This window comes from Ailuropoda melanoleuca, chromosome 10 (genome assembly GCF_002007445.2).
Source record: "Ailuropoda melanoleuca isolate Jingjing chromosome 10, ASM200744v2, whole genome shotgun sequence".
NCBI lineage: Eukaryota > Metazoa > Chordata > Mammalia > Carnivora > Ursidae > Ailuropoda > Ailuropoda melanoleuca.
This window is the reverse complement of record NC_048227.1, coordinates 72,309,849-72,330,234: the sequence shown is the minus strand read 5'-3', so window position 1 is coordinate 72,330,234 and position 20,386 is coordinate 72,309,849. Positions and strand designations below refer to the sequence as shown.

The window sequence follows — 20,386 nt, the reverse complement described above, 5'->3', positions numbered from 1 at the left end:
GCATGTCTTTAGATTTACTTCTAGGAACCTGTATGATAATTTCTGCTTCTTCTTGGTTCTGGCTGGTGAATAGTATACCAAGATTTCTGAGAACTGCTCCTGTAGCTAGTAAATCTACAAAACTCTCTTATTGGTTCTGATAGTTTATCTCTGGATTCTCTTGGATATTCTACTTAGGTAATCTTATCCTCTAAAAATAAAGACTATTTATTCTCTTCCTTTCCAGACCATATGTCTGTCTGTCTTTCTTCTATTGCATTGGCTAAGGTATCCACAATAAAGCTACACAGTAACAGTGATAGCAAGAATCATTAACTTTTTCTGCTTCTAAGGTTTCACCACTAAGTTTGATATTTAGTATAAGCTTTTGATATATCCATAAAAGCCTAACAAACATGTTATTTTTTATTTGAATGAATGCTATTTCTTCATCTACTAAAATTAGTATATGGTTTCTCTCCAAACTATAAATATGATAAGCAATATGAAATAGATTTGTTGATGTTAAGTAAATCATATCAGCATTCCTAAGATAAATTCTCATTGATTGTCATGTAAAAGTGGCTTTTTAAAAATGCATCTGCTGAATTTTATTTGCTAGCATTTTATTTAGGATTTTAAAAATTAGTATTAATGAGGGACATGGAACTACAATATCCTTTCTCTTGTCTTTGTATTCTGCAAGTCTGCCTTTATGAAACCAATACAGCTTCATAATATAAACACCTTGTGCAATGTGCAAGCTTTCTTATACACCAACCCATTAAATGTCTTTTCCAGGGCTTATATGGTTATTATATGGCAAAAACTGAAACTCAAATCTCCTAACTCCAAGCCTCTTTTTACTGGTCCAGGAGGAAACTAATTAATTAATTTTACTAGGAACGAAAGATCACTATTATGCACCTCCCCCTTACAAAAGTGAAGGTTATCATGAAGATGGACTAGAATGACCAGTATTAGTATTAATATTTCTTACGGGTCATCTCTGTTCAGGTAAATGTGTGATTGGAAAGAAGGTAGCTTGGAGCAAGGAGGCTGAAGCGGTGAACAGGAAATATACAGAAAGCATTTTTTTTCCTTTACAACAAAGTACTTTAAAAAGTGGACCTTCTACTATGACAGTTACGTCTACTTCTTCCCTTTTCTCACTGACAGCAACTTGCTAGCCAAGGAAAGATGAATGACTTCCCTTCACAGTTCTTCAATCTCACTCAAAGATAACATCCAAGTAATGCAAACCCATTTTCATTCTTCTTATCAGAAACTGAGTAAATTACTTCCACATACCCTATAATGGCATCAACTTATGACACTCTTTTCTGTATAAATATATCAATGATGTATCCAAGGTAACTTGGGAAACAAGTGGTTGCATATCATATAGAAAAATTTTAAAGGTTTTAGAATGTAGGTACCTAAGTAAAACAGTTGTTTGTTTCCAGGTAAGACCTACAACAGGATCATATGTAAATATATTATTAGGGATAAATAGTCTACAAGATGGTAATGGCTATAAATTATTACATAAATGTGTTATTTATACAAAATGCAATGCAGGAATACTTTTTTGGGTGGTTGAGGATGGGGTTTAGACTGTGAAATTTTTCCATAAATTGGGTATCAACCACATTTTTGCTACAGAAAATATTAAAGTGTCTATAAAGTGAAATAAACATTGGAAAATATTTTGTATTACCTTATGAACTAGCGTCTCTTTTTCAATAAAATAAGTACTCCTGAGAAAAAAATGTTAAAGTGCTGAGATCCCAAAATCAAATCCTATTCATATTTATAGAAGAAAAATACTTAATTCACTTTGAAGTGATTTGATTCTTGAAGATTAATACAGGGTGGGGGGAATAGTTAAATTCTTTGCAAAGAATTGAAATAAGGCATTATAAACTTACTGAATATTCTAAACATAAAATAAAGTCTATTTTTTAAATTACTTTTTCTCAAATTGTTTCATAAACATTAAAGTACTCCTACACACCACCCAGTATGACTATTCACCCTATCTAATTTGAAAATATTTTAATTTAGTAAAGACTACTGTTCCATAAATTACTTTTATCCAGTGGTAAGAGTTTATGAAGAGACAACTGAAAAACCTGTCATGATACAAATGTATAGGGTTTATATTCTTCTAAAATCTAGGCAACCTGCAAGAAAGAAATCAAATCTATCTTAAAGATAAATACTTGAGGTATTCTCATAATTTTTTAATAAAATCACATCGACATTTTATTACTTCAACTGAAATATTTCTGGTTTTACGATCAATAATAAAAGTGTCATTAGAGAAAACACTTCAAGATGCTCTGAAATAAACAAATGAAAATATAGGCTGAGGGGAAACTCAGCTACTCAGTATAAAATCAACAAAGCCAATCTTTGCGTAAGTAGTTGCTTTCTCAGTGGACTCTTACTAAAAACAAGGAAAGGACAGCCACAACCAAAAATAAAACAGCGTTGCATGGATAAGCCCTGACCCCAGGCCTTTCCCATTAAAGGTAGAGGAAGTGGAAGTGACACTGAAAGGGAACTGTTACGAAAACAAGAATTAGAAGAGATGAGCATGTGTAATAAGATAGGAATTGACTGAGGAAGCACATGACAGTCATTCAAAACAATTTTTCAAAGTAAGGACAAGAACTAAATAGAATTACCAAAGAATTCTAATAACTTCCGCTTAGAATTGAAGGTTGACCAGTAAGACCTATGGGAAAGTAGGGTATGAGTTCCTATTTGTTTTAAATAATGATGAAAGCAAACTGTTGAGAGTAAATTGAGGAAGGATTAAAAAGAGCAAAGTGCAAAAAATGAGCGGAGGACAACTCAATTTCCTTGATAAATTGATTCTAACAATCAGTAAAATAACAACTATGGACATCTATTCAACAGATATTTTCATATTTTTTGACTGGTGACATTTTACATGGTGTCTTTGGAACCAAACAATTAGGACCAACCAACCAAACACACAAACAAATCCATCCCAGACAGGTAAAATGTGAGAAGGAATCAAGGTGAACAGAGGTTAATCCAATGCTGCTTGAAAGATAAAGACTGTAGCTGATGCATGGAGTTGTACATCTTGGGGCTTCTGAATAGAAAGGCTGCAAGGACAGGCATGACATTCTGTTGTGCCAAAGGCAATGCATTCCCAAACCTTGTGAAGGCAAAGCCTGAAAAGCGATAGGACAGGAGACAGAACCACCTCCAATGTTGGCACACTTGTTCAAACCACTGTCATCTCTGCTCTGGACACCTGCACCTGCCTCCAATCCACGTCCCCGCTGCTCTCCTTATCACCCCACTCCTCAAACACAATTCATTCCCCACAGAAGCCAGAATGTTTTTAAAGCATTGTCATTTTACAGTTCTACCAAATGGTCCAGTGACTGTTCCCATCACACTTGGAATAACGCACCAATTCCACAGCAGGGCAACACTACTCTACATGATCTAGCCTGCATCTACCTCTGTGAGCCATTTCCAATCAGGTTCCTCTTGGTTCTCTGTTCTTGAAAAAGAAGGATGCTGGGACACTCTGCCTGTGGTGCTCAGCTCTGTGCTGAGGTCTTTGTTCTGCTGACTCTTGCTCACCATTCAGCTCTCATCGCTCCACCTTATTTGCCATACTAGCCACCTGAGCTTCTCTCTCTAGTCATGGTGGCTTGCACACCCTATTTCCACAGGTGTGTTTCTGAGTGTATATGTGTGCTTGCTCACTCCACTTTACTTGGAGAGATGCCCTATCCCTAACCCCCTTCTCTCCCTATGCACCATAAACTATTTTTTAAACAATAGCCAAGTTCAAAGTTTTTCTAGTCCCATAAACACAGCTTTCCTTCCTAGAACCACATAAGTCAACAATTAGCATCACACAATTTAGTCATAAACATTCCTTAATCTTTGCCCGGAGAGCTTATTTTTCACCTACTGAATTTCTAAAATTGCCACAAGGACAGATCACAGACTACTTATGGGGATACATTGTCACTTCTCATAGTGATTAGCATAGTGCTAAAGCAAATATTCTGTGTTCTGTAAATATTTTTAATAGAATAAGGGTACTCTTGCTCCCTCCTCCCCTTTGATTCCTTTAAACCCAACTGAATACTGGAGAACAGATCTTTATAGCTTGACCACAGTGAAAGAAAATCTTGCCAGTGCTCTCGCCACTATTATTCAACATAGTACCAGAAGTCCTTGCAACAGCAATCAGAAGACAAAAAGGGATCAAAGGTATCCAAATCGGCAAAGAAGAAGTCAAACTGTCTCTCTTTGCAGATGACATGATACTCTATATGGAAAACCCAAAGGAATCCACTCCCAAACTATTAGAAGTTATAGAACAATTCAGTAAGGTGGCAGGATACAAAATCAATGCCCAGAAATCAGTTGCATTTCTATACACGAATAACGAGACTGAAGAAAGAGAAATTAGGGAATCCATCCCATTTACAATAACACCAAAAACCATGCGTTACCTTGGAATTAACTTAACCAGAGACGTAAAGGACCTATATGCTAGAAACTATAGATCACTTTTGAAAGATATTGAGGAAGACATAAAAAGATGGAAAAATATTCCATGCTCATGGATTGGAAGAATTAACATAGTTAAAATGTCCATACTACCCAGAGCAATCTACACTTTCAATGCTATCCCGATCAAAATACCGAGGACATTTTTCAAAGAACTGGAACAAATAGTCCTTAAATTTGTATGGAACCAGAAAAGGCCCCGAATCTCCAAGGAACTGTTGAAAAGGAAAAACAAAGCTGGGGGCATCACAATGCCGGATTTCGAGCTGTACTACAAAGCTGTGATCACAAAGACAGCATGGTACTGGCACAAAAACAGACACATCGACCAATGGAACAGAATAGAGAACCCAGAAATGGACCCTCGGCTCTTTGGGCAACTAATCTTTGATAAAGCAGGAAAAAACATCCGGTGGAAAAAAGACAGTCTCTTCAATAAATGGTGCTGGGAAAATTGGACAGCTACATGCAAAAGAATGAAACTTGACCACTCTCTCACACCATACACAAAAATAAACTCCAAATGGATGAAAGACCTCAATGTGAGACAGGAATCCATCAAAATTCTAGAGGAGAACATAGGCAACAACTTCTATGACATCGGCCAGAGCAACCTTTTTCACGACACATCTCCAAAGGCAAGAGAAATAAAAGATAAAATGAACTTATGGGACTTTATCAGGATAAAGAGCTTCTGCACAGCCAAGGAAACAGTCAAAAAAACTAAGAGACAGCCCACGGAATGGGAGAATATATTTGCAAAGGACACCACAGATAAAGGACTGGTATCCAAGATCTACAAAGAACTTCTCAAACTCAATACACGAGAAACAAATAAACAAATCATAAAATGGGCAGAAGATATGAACAGACACTTTTCCAATGAAGACATACAAATGGCTAACAGACACATGAAAAAATGTTCAAAATCATTAGCCATCAGGGAAATTCAAATCAAAACCACACTGAGATACCACCTTACGCCAGTTAGAATGGCAAAGATAGACAAGGCAAGAAACAACAATTGTTGGAGAGGATGTGGAGAAAGGGGATCCCTCCTACATTGTTGGTGGGAATGCAAGTTGGTACAGCCACTCTGGAAAACAGTGTGGAGGTCCCTTAAAAAGTTAAAAATTGAACTACCCTATGACCCAGCCATTGCACTACTGGGTGTTTACCCCAAAGATACAGACGTAGTAAAGAGAAGGGCCATATGCACCCCAATGTTCATAGCTGCATTGTCCACAATAGCCAAATCATGGAAGGAGCCGAGATGCCCTTCAACAGATGACTGGATTAAGAAGCTGTGGTCCATATATACAATGGAATATTACTCAGCTATCAGAAAGAACGAATTCTCAACATTTGCTGCAACATGGACGGCACTGGAGGAGATAATGCTAAGTGAAATAAGTCAAGCAGAGAAAGACAATTATCATATGATTTCTCTCATCTATGGAACATAAGAACTAGGATGATCGGTAGGGGAAGAAAGGGATAAAGAAAAGGGGGGTAATCAGAAGGGGGAATGAAACATGAGAGACTATGGACTATGAGAAACAAACTGAAGACTTCAGAGGGGAGGGTGTGGGGGAAGGGGATAGACTGGTGATGGGTAGTAAGGAGGGCATGTATTGCATGGTGCACTGGGTGTTATACGCAACTAATGAAGCATCAAACTTTACATCGGAATCTGGGGATGTACTATATGGTGATTAACATAATATAATAAAATTAAAAAAAAAAAATCTTGCCAGTGGAGAAGATTTCTCAATGTAAACATCTCTGTAACTCACTGATTATCTATTGGAACATGTGCTTCAAGTTGTTCTTCCAGAAGTGGTGATAAGATAAATAGCAATTCTTCCTTCTTGTTTCAGCCAGTCTTATGTTCAGAAGCAGTCAATTTATGATATGACTGTGCAGAGTTAAGGTAGTTTAGGGCCACAGATCAGCATATCATTAACCAGCCTGTGAGGAGACTGCCTGCTTGGTCTTGGCCTCATTAGCACCCTGAGCAAACCAATAGGGCACTGTCCAACACATCTAGATTATAACAAGCCAAAGGGATATTTGAACGAAATAATCTAAAAGTTCCAATGAATTTTTTTAGCATCTTCATCTTATCTTTTAGTTAATGATATAAAATATCTATTACTAATAAAAATATTAATAATTGTGAAAGGAATACATTAGAACTAGCTTCCTTATTTGTAGAGATCTTCATTCAGCATTTGGTGATACTGATGCTGTAAGGTCTGTGTTCAATTTATTTTGATACATTGTCTAATGACTGTCAGAACTGAAAAAACACCTCCACGCGGGCATAGAGACACAAAAAAGTGGAGTTGCCTGTACTTACTAAATCATTATTTTGTGTCTCATCTACCAATTACACAAAGAATGGTGCTGAAATTCAGCTAATATATTTACATCTTCCCTAGTATCAATTAACTATTCTTACAACTAATCAGAAAATGATAAATTTTTTAACAAATGGGTTAAAAACTCCAAAAAAATTCACTTGGATGATTTTTAAGTGGGATAGAAAACTGTTTCCAAGTTTTTAAGGTTTGTAGATATACTTTTTAAAGAAAAAACCCTATCTGAACAAACAGTATTTTCTAAAAATCCTGAAATCTAAAGAAAAAAAAAGTATTGGGAAAAATTACTATTCTTCCAAGTGTTTTCTTTCCCAGCATTCCTTCTAAGCTCTCCCTTCATCTTTTTTTTTTTTTTAAGATTTTATTTATTTATTTGAGAGAGAGACAGAGATAGTGAAAGAAAGAGAGAGAGATCAGGAGTGGGGAGGAGAGGGAGAAGCAGGCTCCCCGCTGAGTAGGGAGCCCAATACGGGACTCCATCCCAGGACCCTGTGATCATGACTTGAGCCGAAGGCAGACACTTAACCAACTGAGCCACCCAGGCGCCCCAAAGCCCTCCCTTCATCTTAAGGGTGAAGCCTCAATGACTCAGTAGGTGGCATTAAAAACTAACAACTAAAATGTAAACCCAAGGGATGTCTATTTTGGTTGATTCAAATTACACCTGAAATACACGAATTTACCTGCAAATGACTACACTTAGATTTTTACAAATCAAGATAAGCAAATAATCCTCTTATGATACATCAATAAACGATCTTTAGACCTTCACACATATACATGCAATTTTAGCATAAAGCACCAACACACTGGACACAGAATATTTTTCCTTATTTTTAGAAGCCTATTCTTTTCAAACCGTATCTTTCACAACCACGAGGAGCAAAAGTGATAACATAAGAAAATTTTAAAAAAAAACCACTGAAGTTAAGGATAAAACTAGTCAAAAGCAGGATTAAATAAGAACTCTTGGGATTGTACCTGTCATTTCCCACCATGGTCATCTCTGGCTGGAGAATTTTTAAGAACAGAACAAAACAAAACCTACTCTGTACAGAACTATGTGAAGAAATTCACTTTCCTCACCCAGGTCATATGTTTACATAAAAGAGGTGCACTAGGAGCAGGCCATATCAAAATCACTTCTGATTTGATCCCACAGTTCTACTTAAACATCAACTAATTAACCAAACAGGGAACATCAGAAAAAAAAAATGGTGTTGTCAAAGGAAACAAAATGCTGGTGAAATACTATGAGCAATTGTTTTATTTTACCTGTTATTTTAAATTGTTAAGCAACCAGAGGAAAAGGCTGAAGTGATTTTACTTGCCACCTACCATTCAGAGCTAATGAGCTTCAGGAACACTGAGTATGGCCAATAATCATGTGAGGAAATAAGGTAAGAATCGACACCACAAAAAGGGAAGTAATTTGCCAGGTAGCCTATAATTAGCCTCTGAATCTTATAGTAGAGAATATTATTGAGGCAAATAGCTTAGGAAGATTTAAAAAGGGATTAGTCATTCACATGAATGAATAAGCCCAGAATTTAGTTACCTGAGCCAGAGGCGGGAAAAGGCACATCATAAAAGCTATCTAAACCCTCTGTTTCAGGGTATGCAGAACCTCAATCCAGAAGAGATTTCTGAGAAAAATATATATGCTACTGGAAATTTAGAAATCATTAACCAAATGATAAAATTACCCAATCAAACTAGAATATCACAAACAATAAATATCCAACAGTGGGCCAATTTAACAGAGATTTACTAGGGTGGTCAATTCTAAGGTGTCATTAGAAATAATATTATTTCTGTATGGTAGAGCCTGATCTACAAAAAATATGTTACAATATATTACATCAACTGTCTTTACTCAGAAAGATACTTAACTTTTTCAAATAATAATTTAAACATTCCTGAAGCTAAAATTTTGATGGAAAGGAAATTATATTATATAGGATAATTTTAACTGGGGTTAATAATCAGAATAAGTTGAGTGGCACATGGGTGGCACAGCGCTTAAGCATCTGCCTTCGGCTCAGGGCGTGATCCCGGCATTATGGGATCGAGCCCCACATCAGGCTCCTCTGCTATGAGCCTGCTTCTTCCTCTCCCACTGCCCCTGCTTGTGTTCCCTCTCTTGCTGGCTGTCTCTATCTCTGTCAAATAAATAAATAAATCTTTAAAAAAAAAATAACCAGAATAAGTTGAAACTGATCCTGATCTTGAGATATTTCCATTACAATGGAATTATCTAAAACATTTAATTTTAAAAGAGAATGGCTTCTGGGGCGCCTGGGTGGCCCAGCGGTTAAGCGTCTGCCTTCGGCTCAGGGCGTGATCCTGGCGTTATGGGATCGAGCCCCACATCAGGCTCCTCTGCAATGAGCCTGCTTCTTCCTCTCCCACTCCCCCTGCTTGTGTTCCCTCTCTCGCTGGCTGTCTCTCTCTCTGTCGAATAAATAAATAAAATCTTAAAAAAAAAAAAAAAAAGAGAATGGCTTCTATGCAAGTTTTGCTTAAAATGAAATAAAGCTTTATTATTAAGTTATTCAAGAATAAAGCATGAAATCACAACACCAAAACATATTAATCAAAACAATGATATGAGTTGGAAATATTTAATGAAATGATAGATAAGACATTAAATCTTTTTTAAAAAAACAAATTAAACTTCAGGCTTAAAAGATTTACTACCTAAATTAACAAATTTTTTATTTTTGTCTGAAGCAGGGTGATGGTTTAAAAACGTCACCCCAAATTCTTTGACACTTGCACAAAAAAAGCTGGGGGTCTAAGTTCTTTCCTCTTGAATCTGGGTAGGCCTGTGACTGCTTCGCCAAGTGACACGGAGTGACTTCCAGAGTTAACGCAGAAAAGACCATGCAGCTTGCTCCCAGCTGCCTTGAGACATGGGCTTCAGGGGATGCCAGCCTCCTCGTCGGAAGCCTGCTGCCCTGAGACCAGCATGTTGGCAAGGCCACGTGTAGACGCTCCCGTAGACAGCCCCAGCTGAGCTCCCTGACAGCGGCCAGCTTCAGCGGCCAGCCACGTGAGTGAGGTGATATCTGCCTACAACTGCATGAGAATCCCCAAGTGTGAACTGACCAGCTGAGCCCTTCACAAATTTCTGACTGATATATCATGATCAAAATAAAATGGCTGTCTTCAGTCCCTAGGTTCTGGAGGAATTTGTTTAGCAGGGGACATAGTAACCAGAAAAGGATCTATAATTAAAGAAGTACCTCTGTGATAGATGGGATGTCAGGATAGACTCAGGCCAGCATTCCACTGCACTCAAAGTTTAAACATACCATGGAGTAAGATACCAAAAATTCAGGTTCAAATATTTACCTTATTTTTCCACCAACCCACATATATTATAATTTACTTTCAATCATTCATTCAGCCTTTTAACAAATATTTATTGAGCACCCACTGTATCCTGGGCTCTGTGCTAAGTGATAGTTGTAAACATAGCTCAAAGAATAAGGGTGTTGGAGGCAGAAAATTAACCAAACATCAAATCATCACTTACACATATAATTACAAAAGGGGATTAAAATACAATGGCAGCAGAGGGAAAAGGACTCCAAAAGAATTAACAGCAGACTGATTCAGTCTGGAGATTTAAGGAAGGCTGAGCTCTGAAGGACAAGGAGAAATTCACTCTCCTTGGAGGGAAGGGGAGGGGGGAGCTGGAAGGGAGAAGACACTTGATGGGCAGAGCAGAGGCCAAACCTCAGCAGCAGTGTTATGAACTGGGACAGCAATGGGAAGGAAGCTCTTCCAGGTTTTTAAACAAGATAATGAAATATTGAGAGTTCATTTTAAAATATCATTTTAGCTATCTATTGCAGTATTTCATATATTGACACAAGCCTCCAGTGTATTAATTATTTATGGAGTAAATAAATAAGTCCACTCCACAGATATTCATTTCATGCCTCCAACATGCCAAGATCTAAGAAATTAATCAGCAAAAAAGACTACATACATCAAGCTTTACAGTCTAATGGAACATAGAGCAGAAAATGAGCAATTTAAATGCAGTAAAATAAGAATCTTACCATAAGTACAGAGGGTTGTCAAATATTGAAACGATGCTTAATCCAGATAGAAGGAGTCCAGAAGAATTCCCAAAGGAAGAGATGTCTAAGCTGAGACTAGAAGAATCAGTAAGTGTGAAAGGTAAACAGAATTGGGGGAATAAGGAAAAAAGTGGATCCCCCCTAAGACAGAATCTCATGTCATTAAAGGTAAAGGCTCATAATTAAGAGAGTCACAGAGTGTTCAAGGAACAAAAAGAAGTTTTACATGGGTGTAGGCTTAGGGGGGACTGGTAAACAGGAGTTTAATCACTCAAGGCACATGTAAACTCTGTTTAGATTCTGTTCTAAAAGCAAGAGGCAGGCACTGAAAGGCTAACAAGGGAAGTGCCAAGACCAGTAGCACATCTTATAAAAAACCCTCTGGCTATAGTGTGGAGAACAGATTGGAAGCAGTCAAGATTGGAGCACTGGGACCAAGTGAGAAGCTTCTACTGGAATCCAGGACAGAAGTGGTGGAGGCCTCAGCAGAGAAATGTCAGGAGAAATGGAGAAAAGTAGAAACAAGGATAAAAATATTTTTAGGAAGTAAAATTGAGAGGACTTGATGATTAATTAGGTGTGAGAGGTGAGGGAGAGGAAGAACTCAATGATGACTCCCAAGTTTCTGACCTGGTACAACTGATGGAAAAGGGGAACCCCGAAGGAGGAGCAGGGCTTCCAGGGTGAGGGAAGGAAGATGAGAAAAGGGAGATGTAGTTTTGAGAAGTTTAAGGTGGCCGTGGGTGGGACATGCAAGTGGAAATGTGCAGGAGAGAGATGGCTATATGGTGCTGAAGGTGAGTAGACTGATCCGGGCTAGAGAGAAAGCTTTGGAAGTCAAGAGCACATAGGTGTTACTTGAAAGAGTGGATGAGCTCATCCGACTAACAGCAGATAGTGTGACAGAGGGGTTAGGAAAGGACGAGGCAGACACCAATGTTAAAAGATGGTAATACAAGAGAAAGCTCAAATGGAAACAAAAGGAATGGCTAGAGAGCTAGGATGAAAAGAGGTGAGTATGTTGCCGTTAAAACTTGACAGTAAGTCAAATTACAGCTTTTCTTAACTCAATTTCTCTTGATTTTCTTTCATGAACATAAGGCTAGGTTTGGTAGGAATCCATCTCTGGACCTGGGCAAGAGTCCTCCACTTCCTCAAAACATGTAATTAAGTTTCTTCCCCTTCTTGGACTAGAAGCCTTGTAATTTTGTACAATACGGATATAAATTTAAAGGAAAAATAAAGCAAATACATTTAGGTTACAAATAAGATAATAAATGTAAACAATGTACAAAAGGTCATGGGTTGTAGAGCCAAATGGACCTGAATTTAAATCCCACTTCCGCCATTTCTCAGGTATGTGATTTAAGGCAAGTTATTCAATCTCTCTAACCTTGAGTTTTACTGTATAGCATTCCACTACCTGCAGCAGAGAAATGGAGCTGTTCCTATTTTCTCAAACACACTCTAAACAGAAAGCCAACCCCACTAGGGCCAATGAAAACAGTACTGTTCATGGTTGCAAATAACCTCCTTGTTGGGGAAATCAGTGGTCAATTTCAACCCTCATCCTGCTGAAATTATCAGAAGCATTAGACAAAAATGATGACTTCTTCCTTTTTAAAGCACCATATTGGTTTGCTTCTGGGTAACCACTCTACCTTGGTTCTCTTCTTGCCTAACTGGCCCACTCCCTTTTAGAATCCTTCCTGGTTCTTTCACATGTCTGGGGTTTCATATCAGTCTGTGCCCAGACTCAGCCCTCCTTCTCTATTTACTATCACTCCCCAGGTGACCTCATCTAGTCTCACGGCTTTAAATATCATCTACATGCCCCGAATGTTCAAATGTATATCTTTTGTTCAGATCTCTCCTTTGAATTCCAGACGCCAAATGCCTACTCAACACCCCTTCATGAATGTCTAAACAGCTTTTCAAACTTAGCACGATCTCCTAATTCTCCCTAAACCTAGTCCTCCTACAGTATTCCTCATTGTATTAAATGGCAACCCCATTCTTCTAATTGCTTTGGCTCAAAACCTGAGTCATCCTTGGCTCTTTTTCTCTCATCCCACACTCAATCATCAGCAAATTCTATCAGCTCTATTTTCACGGTATATTCAAAATTCAACCAGCTCAAGTCATATTCACCTCTATCACCCTACTCTGAACTATACCACCTCTCTGGATTACTACCATAGTCTTCTGACTTTTTAACTTCCACTCTTGACTCCTGTAGAATATTCCCTACAAGAGCCACGGTAAATCTCTTTAAAAGGTTAAGTTATACATGGTTAGCTCAAAATCTTCTTATAGAGTCTTATCTCACTCAAAGGAAATGCAAATTCTCTACGGTCTGACCAGCTATCCCACTTCTGCTGTTTTTTCTTATCACTCCCATCCCATTCCCTATGCTTCAGCCACATGGACCCCTTTCCCATTCCTGGGCCACCCCCAAGCATGTCCCAGTCTCTGGAACTTTATACTATTTCCTCAAATATCCTCATGGTTTGTTCCCTTACTGCCATCATGAAGATCTCTACTCAGAGGTCACCTTGTAAAACCCTCCCTGACAACCATCCCCCCCAATTGTAAATATATGAAGAACAAACTCCTCCCCACTATTTCTTATCACCCTTCTGTTGTCTCTTTCCCCATAGCCCTTATTATCCCCTAGTATACTAAATTATTTATTTTATTGTCTCTCTCCCCCCAGCCTAGTATATAAAGTCCATGAAGCCAGGAGCTTTATCTGTTTTAGTTCTATGAATCCCCATCACCTACAACAGTGCCTGGTATATAATAGGTATTTAACATATAAGTGACTTAAAACTAAATAATAAAATATGTATAAAGTACTTAAAACATAGATGTTCAATAAATGGTTGTTCTTATTATTTGTGAAAACTTAAAAACTCAAGGGTAATTACCCCAAAATTGATGTGGCAAATAGTACTGATACAGTGGAAAGAGAATGACATACTTCAGGAATTATTTTCCTGTAGGCACTGAATTTTTGTTTTAAGACATAATTTGATTTGGGAATGTTCATTTAGTTTATCATGTGAAACTCCTCTGACAAAGTGAATGTGAACAAAATAAAGGAATTTTAAAATATTATAAATTTAAAGATTTGCCATAATGTCATGAATGAGCCAAAGCAAATTTAGGAAAATTATGTTTTCTTTTAAGTAAATGTAATAAATATTTTGGAAGGAGCAAGCTATTTAATAATATTCTATTTCCAACAATTAGAGCTCTAAGAAATATGTATATTAAGAAATAAATAATGGATGAATTTATTACTCTAGATTAAACATAATAGGAGGAATTATAATGTGTTTACTAAATGGTAAGCAGGTGTTCCAGAATTGGTTTAATAAAATCCAAAAAGTAAGAAGAGAAAAAGGGACCCACAGTCATCTAGAAACTTAAAAGCTTATTTATACCACCAGATAAAGCTGGGAAAAAATACTGCGCATAATTTAAAAGGCTCTAAGATGGCTCCTTGAGGGAATTTAATGCATTTATAGACTATCTCATGGCCTACTGGTACCCAAGAGATGTTTGTTATACTCATAAATGGTACACTAATACATGAATACATTAATTATAAGAAATTACCACTCAGGTGTCTGTCGACAGTGCCCATGATGAACTCTTAATAAAAAGCTGGGAGCTTAAGTCCTAATGCTCTTCTTTTTCTCTCTCTCACATCAGCAATAAGGAAGAGCCTTCCAGTATAAAAGCTGAGCTCTACTCTAGAAAGTAAAAAAAAAAAAAAAAAAAAAAAAAAAAAAAATCACCATTCTAAAGGTTTCAACTGACGCCTTGGGTAAGTAGTACTACCCGTCATGTTATTTGAGATATCTGAGGCAGTGGAGGACGATGCCGGGTGTCTCTTCGCAGCCTCGTCCCCAGACAGCTGGAAGAGACGGGAAGGGAAACACCCAGGCGGCACACAAACTAGGCCCTGCTGGCGCACGGCACAGGCTCAACGGGAGATTCCTCTGCAGAAGGCAAATGCCAGTTACAACCAGATTTTGAAAGGTAAAAGAAAAAAGAGATTACTACAGAGAAATGAAGACGTTATTAGAGAAATATTATTATGGAGAAGAGAGAAATAAGGGCAGGAGTCAGCAAGGTGTGAAAGCAAATGTTATCGCACCCTTCGAACCCACGTGTGAGCACACACACACAAATTCTGCGCACAAAAACCTGAGTTTACATAGGCCTTAACCCCCACTTTTTGAATGTGTAGAGTGATTTAACAGATTTCAGTCTCATTATTCTTCACATTTTCAGGACTATCAAAATCACACCTGGCATGACAGGATCTGTAAATTCACCTGTGTGAAGGTGGCTGCGTTCAAACTCCATCTTGAACACGTTAGTTTCTAAAAATACACAGGTTGGTTTAAGATTTAAAGGGAAAAAAGTAGGTTACACTTGTAACTGTAAAGGTCTGCATGACTCAGAGTTTAATAATAGGATACATAAGATGTCACCCTTAGGTCACTGATTCTAGGGTGACTACAGTCGACTGCCATTTTAAGACATTACCATCTAGCAGCTGTTTTGTTCACAATCTGTAGAAGAAATGTGTTGCTTGTCTCTATTAATACTCATTTGACAGGTGTATACATTCCAACTCACATGCATCTGCCAGCTGGGGGCACTTTGAAGCAGAGTGATGAAAGTCACGACAGCTGGTACCTTTAGACAGTCCCTTGTATGCCCAATCCTCTCCATTATCTAAAGAGCTGATTATTAATACTTCATATTATAACAGATTTTCCCGTCTAAAACCCAAATCTCTGGAGGATTTCTGAAATAAGCACCATACCATTCTCTGAAACAAAGAAGGCAACAATCTTTCCTCCTAGGAAGATGTGGTAGAGGCCAAACCAGCTGAGGTCAATATTTACAATGGCTCAGTGACCTGCAGGAGACTACAGGCATCCCCGGGACTGCGTGCTTTAGCCTGAGGTCACCGGGAACTACTGCAAAAATGTATATGTCGACGATTCACGTACCCAGGCAATATAGAGTACTGTAGCTTCCACTCTGTCCTGGTGCTCGCGAGACTCTGAGTCAACACCTATGTAGTGCCAAAGATCATAACTCATCAGCTCACCCCTTCACCATGGCAAGTGAAAAGTGCACGGTACATACAGCACATTAAAGTCATTCCACTAAGCAGGGTTTCCTGCAGCCCCAGGCTCCGCGATGACTGGAGAAGAATTATGTTTTGAAAATTAAAACTATTATTTCTAAAGCACAGTAGGGAGTATTTAAGTCACAGCCTAATCTGCTTTTTCCGTACTGAAATAGTGCCCACATCTACCCATCGGCCTTTGTTACATATTCAGCCCACAGTGGCACTCATGGAAATAGGACATCATCTAAAAATCAGTGTTCTTACCTTCCAAGCTCGTGCCTCCCTTCAAAGAACTCAGCATCTCCTTTTAGAAGAACATTAATTTAACCAGGCAATAGTCCAACTCAGATTTAGTATGAATTTTTAATGTTTGTATAAAATGCTTAATAGAGGCTCTCCTTTATTTTCTTAAATGACACAAATTCAAAAAAATGGTGAAAAATGTCACTAATAACTTTTTATTTCAAATATATCATTTTATTTTTAAAGGCCTTATGAACCTTGCAAGTTCAGGCTTAACAGATTTTAGCCTGTCAAACCAGAGAAAGCTTATAAAATGAGAAAAAAAGCACTCACTGTGCCCTTTTGATCTGGCTCAGTAAGGCAACAAAACAACTCTGCAGTTCTGATTTTGTTTGTTAGAACTGGTATGGCATTACAGATCATGGCCTGCAACTCTATTTCATTGATGAGGAAATGAAGGCATAGAGAGGTTAAGTGACATTGGAAACACAGACCCTTTGAGTAGAAGGGATCTTAGAATTAATATAGACCAGAAATATTACAACCACAGGCCTGCATTATTCATCCAACTGAGAAAAAAAACCGCCATTTTCATATAAGCTAAAAGTTTGTCTAAAAATATCTTTAATTCTAAGTTTAATAACAAACTTGGCAGACCTATTCTTTTTGTCTGTTTTAAGACTTTGCCTTCTATCTTAAACATGAAGAAGCTCAGAGTAGAATTTAATGCCCAAGCAGACTACCACTGTCTGTCCATGGTTACCGGAGGATAATCTCATCCTCTCTGTCATGCAGCTCTTCCTAAATTCGATAACTACTAGTTCAGCGTCTGTTCTATATCCAACAGCATTCTAGGTGCTAAAGATATAGCAGTGAATAAATCATGTGAAAATTCCTGTCTTCAGAGAAATAAATTTTTTAAGTATAATAGAGTATGTTAACACTATGAAGAAAATAAAAAGCAGATAAGGAGATCGGAGTGTGGACTGAGGCTAAACTTTAAAAAGAGTGGTCAGTAAAGGCCATTTGGATGACATTTACATAGAGATCCAAAGAGAGAAGGGGGAGGAGTTAGCAAGCAAAGGGAATGGTATCTCCGGGGATATTCCAGGCACAAGGAACAACAAATACAAAAGCCCTGAGGTAGGAGTATGCCTGGCCTGCATGACTCATATTTTGCTTGTTTATTATTTTTAATAAAGTATGTTTTTCTTTATTGAAAGTTCTGTCCATTACTTTGGAAAAAAATCAGGGACATTCATACAATATAATTACTACAGACAAACTTCAGACTCACTTCAGAGGAGTTTTTAGTGGTTATGTATTATGATGACACCGCAGGCACCCTGCCACCCTTCTACTCCCCATTCCTTCTCTTCTCCACTAGAGATCCAAATATTGACTTCCCAAAACTAACTTATGGAGATTTAAAAAAAAAAAAAATCTGCTTTGGGGAAAGGGCCTACCTCAAGGAAATCAAACTGCAACGCAGAATACCCCATACCCTGACCCATAGGGACTGCCTCTCTTGAACTTCTAAACCCACTGCATTTGTACCCAGCCTTTAAGGATTGGGACTCTATTTACATCTCATTACATGCTACCTTGTATTGTTCTTGGGCACACTTCTCCACTCCTAGTGACTTCCTTGGATCAGGGCCCATATTTTGGGAATGTCTGAATCCCACCACAGGGATCTGCACACGGACGGCACTAATACCTGTTTGCCGGTGATGTCATAGAAACTACCACAATGAGAGCAGACATTCCTCCTGTTTTAAGTATCTGTTTGTGGATAAAGCATAAAAAAGACATCAGTCTCTTACAGGCGTTTGGATAATCTCAACCATCTTGGCCAAGTTACTGTTTGTGTAACATTCCATTCTGTCGAAGTTTCCCTCTGCATTTTTGGTCGGCGCAGTACACGCTTTCAGTCTAGACACCAGCATGGGTTACCCACCAAACACAGAGGAACCGCACCGTGTGGCATCCTGTTCAGTTCACTTCAGCCAATGTTACGGGAAAGGGACTGGACAGAAAACTATGAAACATCAGCCACTGCCCATACAGTCTGGCAAAACAAACAGACACATCAGGAACAACTTCCGTGCATGCAAGACATGCAGAAGTATTTGGAAAGTATATAAGCAGTGCGGCCCGGAGGGTGAGGTAAGACTTTACCAAAAAAAAAAAAAATGCTGACACCTGAACAGCCAGGGTTTTGAAAGATGGATAGGCCTGGGACAGTCAAACACCGGATCAAAGGGCATTCCAGATTGTGCGCAACACTGACAGAGACGTAACAGACTGCAAACGCTGGAGGAACTCACTGAACTCATTCACCATCAGTGAGGGAAAGCTGGTCTGTTGCACTCCTAAGCTTTCCAAGAAAAAAACAAGCTTTCAAATAAGGAGCTGAGGAAGAAAGTTTCACCACTGCTTGTTTTGTGAAACCTCTTAGCCTTGCTTTGCTTTGTTTTGCTCTGTTTTGTTCCCTCTTAAAGAAATAAAGTACTGTGTTGGCATAAAACTTCAGTGAGGAAAAGCACTTCAACTTTACTGTGGAAGAAGAAAACTGCTAAGTGGGCAAGGACCAAGGAATGAATGAACGAATGAATGAATGAAAACATAAAACTCCTGGAATATATAAATGGAGCAAAATTAAACATTCAGTCATCATGGACCTGAAATATTAATTCCAACCCTTCTCTTCACCAACTCAATAGGTATTTACAGTATTTGGTGCCCACTATTTGTTAGTTTCCAGAAGACCAGGCCCACGAGGCACTCTCATTGCCCTCCTTTTTGAGCAAGCTCTTGCTTGCAATTCAGTAAAAGAAAGAAGCAGAGGACAATTCACTGCAGCCAGTTCCCTCCAAGGGTTGCCCACTAAAGCCTGAAGCTCATGCAGAGTTAAATTCCAGTCAAGTTAGCCAGTGAGGTCAACACGCTTAAATAATATTACAAGGACAAACAACTGTGAGATGTGAGAAACTGTCTGACAGAGGTCCTCGGTAAGAGTGTCTCATCACCTCTTCCTGTGAGCTGGGAGCGGGTGAGCTGGACTGCCTCGCCAGGGATTTGAAACGCTGAATGGGGAACAAAAGAGGGAGCAGAAGGGGGAAAGTTACCTGGGAGCTCAGGTAGACTTTGAGGCACTCCTCGCACACGGCCTTCTTGCAGCAGGGCAAGGGCTTGATGGGCTTGTCTTCCAGGCACACCCGGCACATCAGCACCATGAGGGGCACGTAGGGATCCCCTACCCCACCCAGATCAGAGTAGGGTGGAGCTCCCAACAGGCTGGGCACGGAGAACGGCTCGGGCGCCAGGTAGAACTCCAGCTCGATGCTGCCGCCATCGGGGGACAGGGGGTCTGTTGGGAGGGACAGCCGGGGGCTGGGGAAGGAGGAGGGGGTGCTGGGAGCGTTCGTCACCGGCGGAGCCCGAGGTGAAGACACCGGCGGCGAGAGCTGCTCCGCGGTGGGGGCCTCGGGCAGGTCATTCTCCACGCAGAACACGGAGCAAAAAACTTGCCTCTTGGCGGGGATCGGGCGCCGCTGACCCAGCACGTCCAGGACCAGTTCGTCCGCGGCCCCGACGCGGGTCCTGGGCTCCGGCTCCTCGCCTGGGGACGCGTCCTGCCGTTCATCCCCTCCCTGGTTTCGGTCCCCAGCTTCCTCCTCCTCTTCCAGCTGCTGCTGCAAAGTCTGTGGGTTGAGGGGCCCGGTAAGTGCCAGTCCCGCGGGCTGCCCGGGCGCTCGGGTCCTCCTCCCGTCCGGGCCCCACTGGCTCCTCTCGGGCTCCGGGGAGCTCGTGTCCGCACAGCCCGAGTCGCTTCCGCAGCCACCGCCGCTCGGCTCCGCGGGGGCGGCGCGCGGCCCGGGCTCCCCGGCGCTGTCCCCCCGCGGCCTCGGGGGCTCGGGGTGACCCGTGGGCGCCGCCAGCGG

The 20,386-nt window shown here is 39.7% G+C and overlaps 1 protein-coding gene across 1 annotated transcript in view; it reads right to left on the bottom strand.

The window, feature by feature from the left end:
* Positions 1-20,386, bottom strand: part of RNF217 (ring finger protein 217) — a 137,128-nt gene that overhangs the window by 114,709 nt on the left and 2,033 nt on the right. The window contains exon 3 of the mRNA XM_034670775.1: positions 19,571-20,384. Coding sequence (XP_034526666.1) covers positions 19,571-20,384 — 814 coding nt within the window. The remainder of the gene's footprint in view (positions 1-19,570; positions 20,385-20,386) is intronic.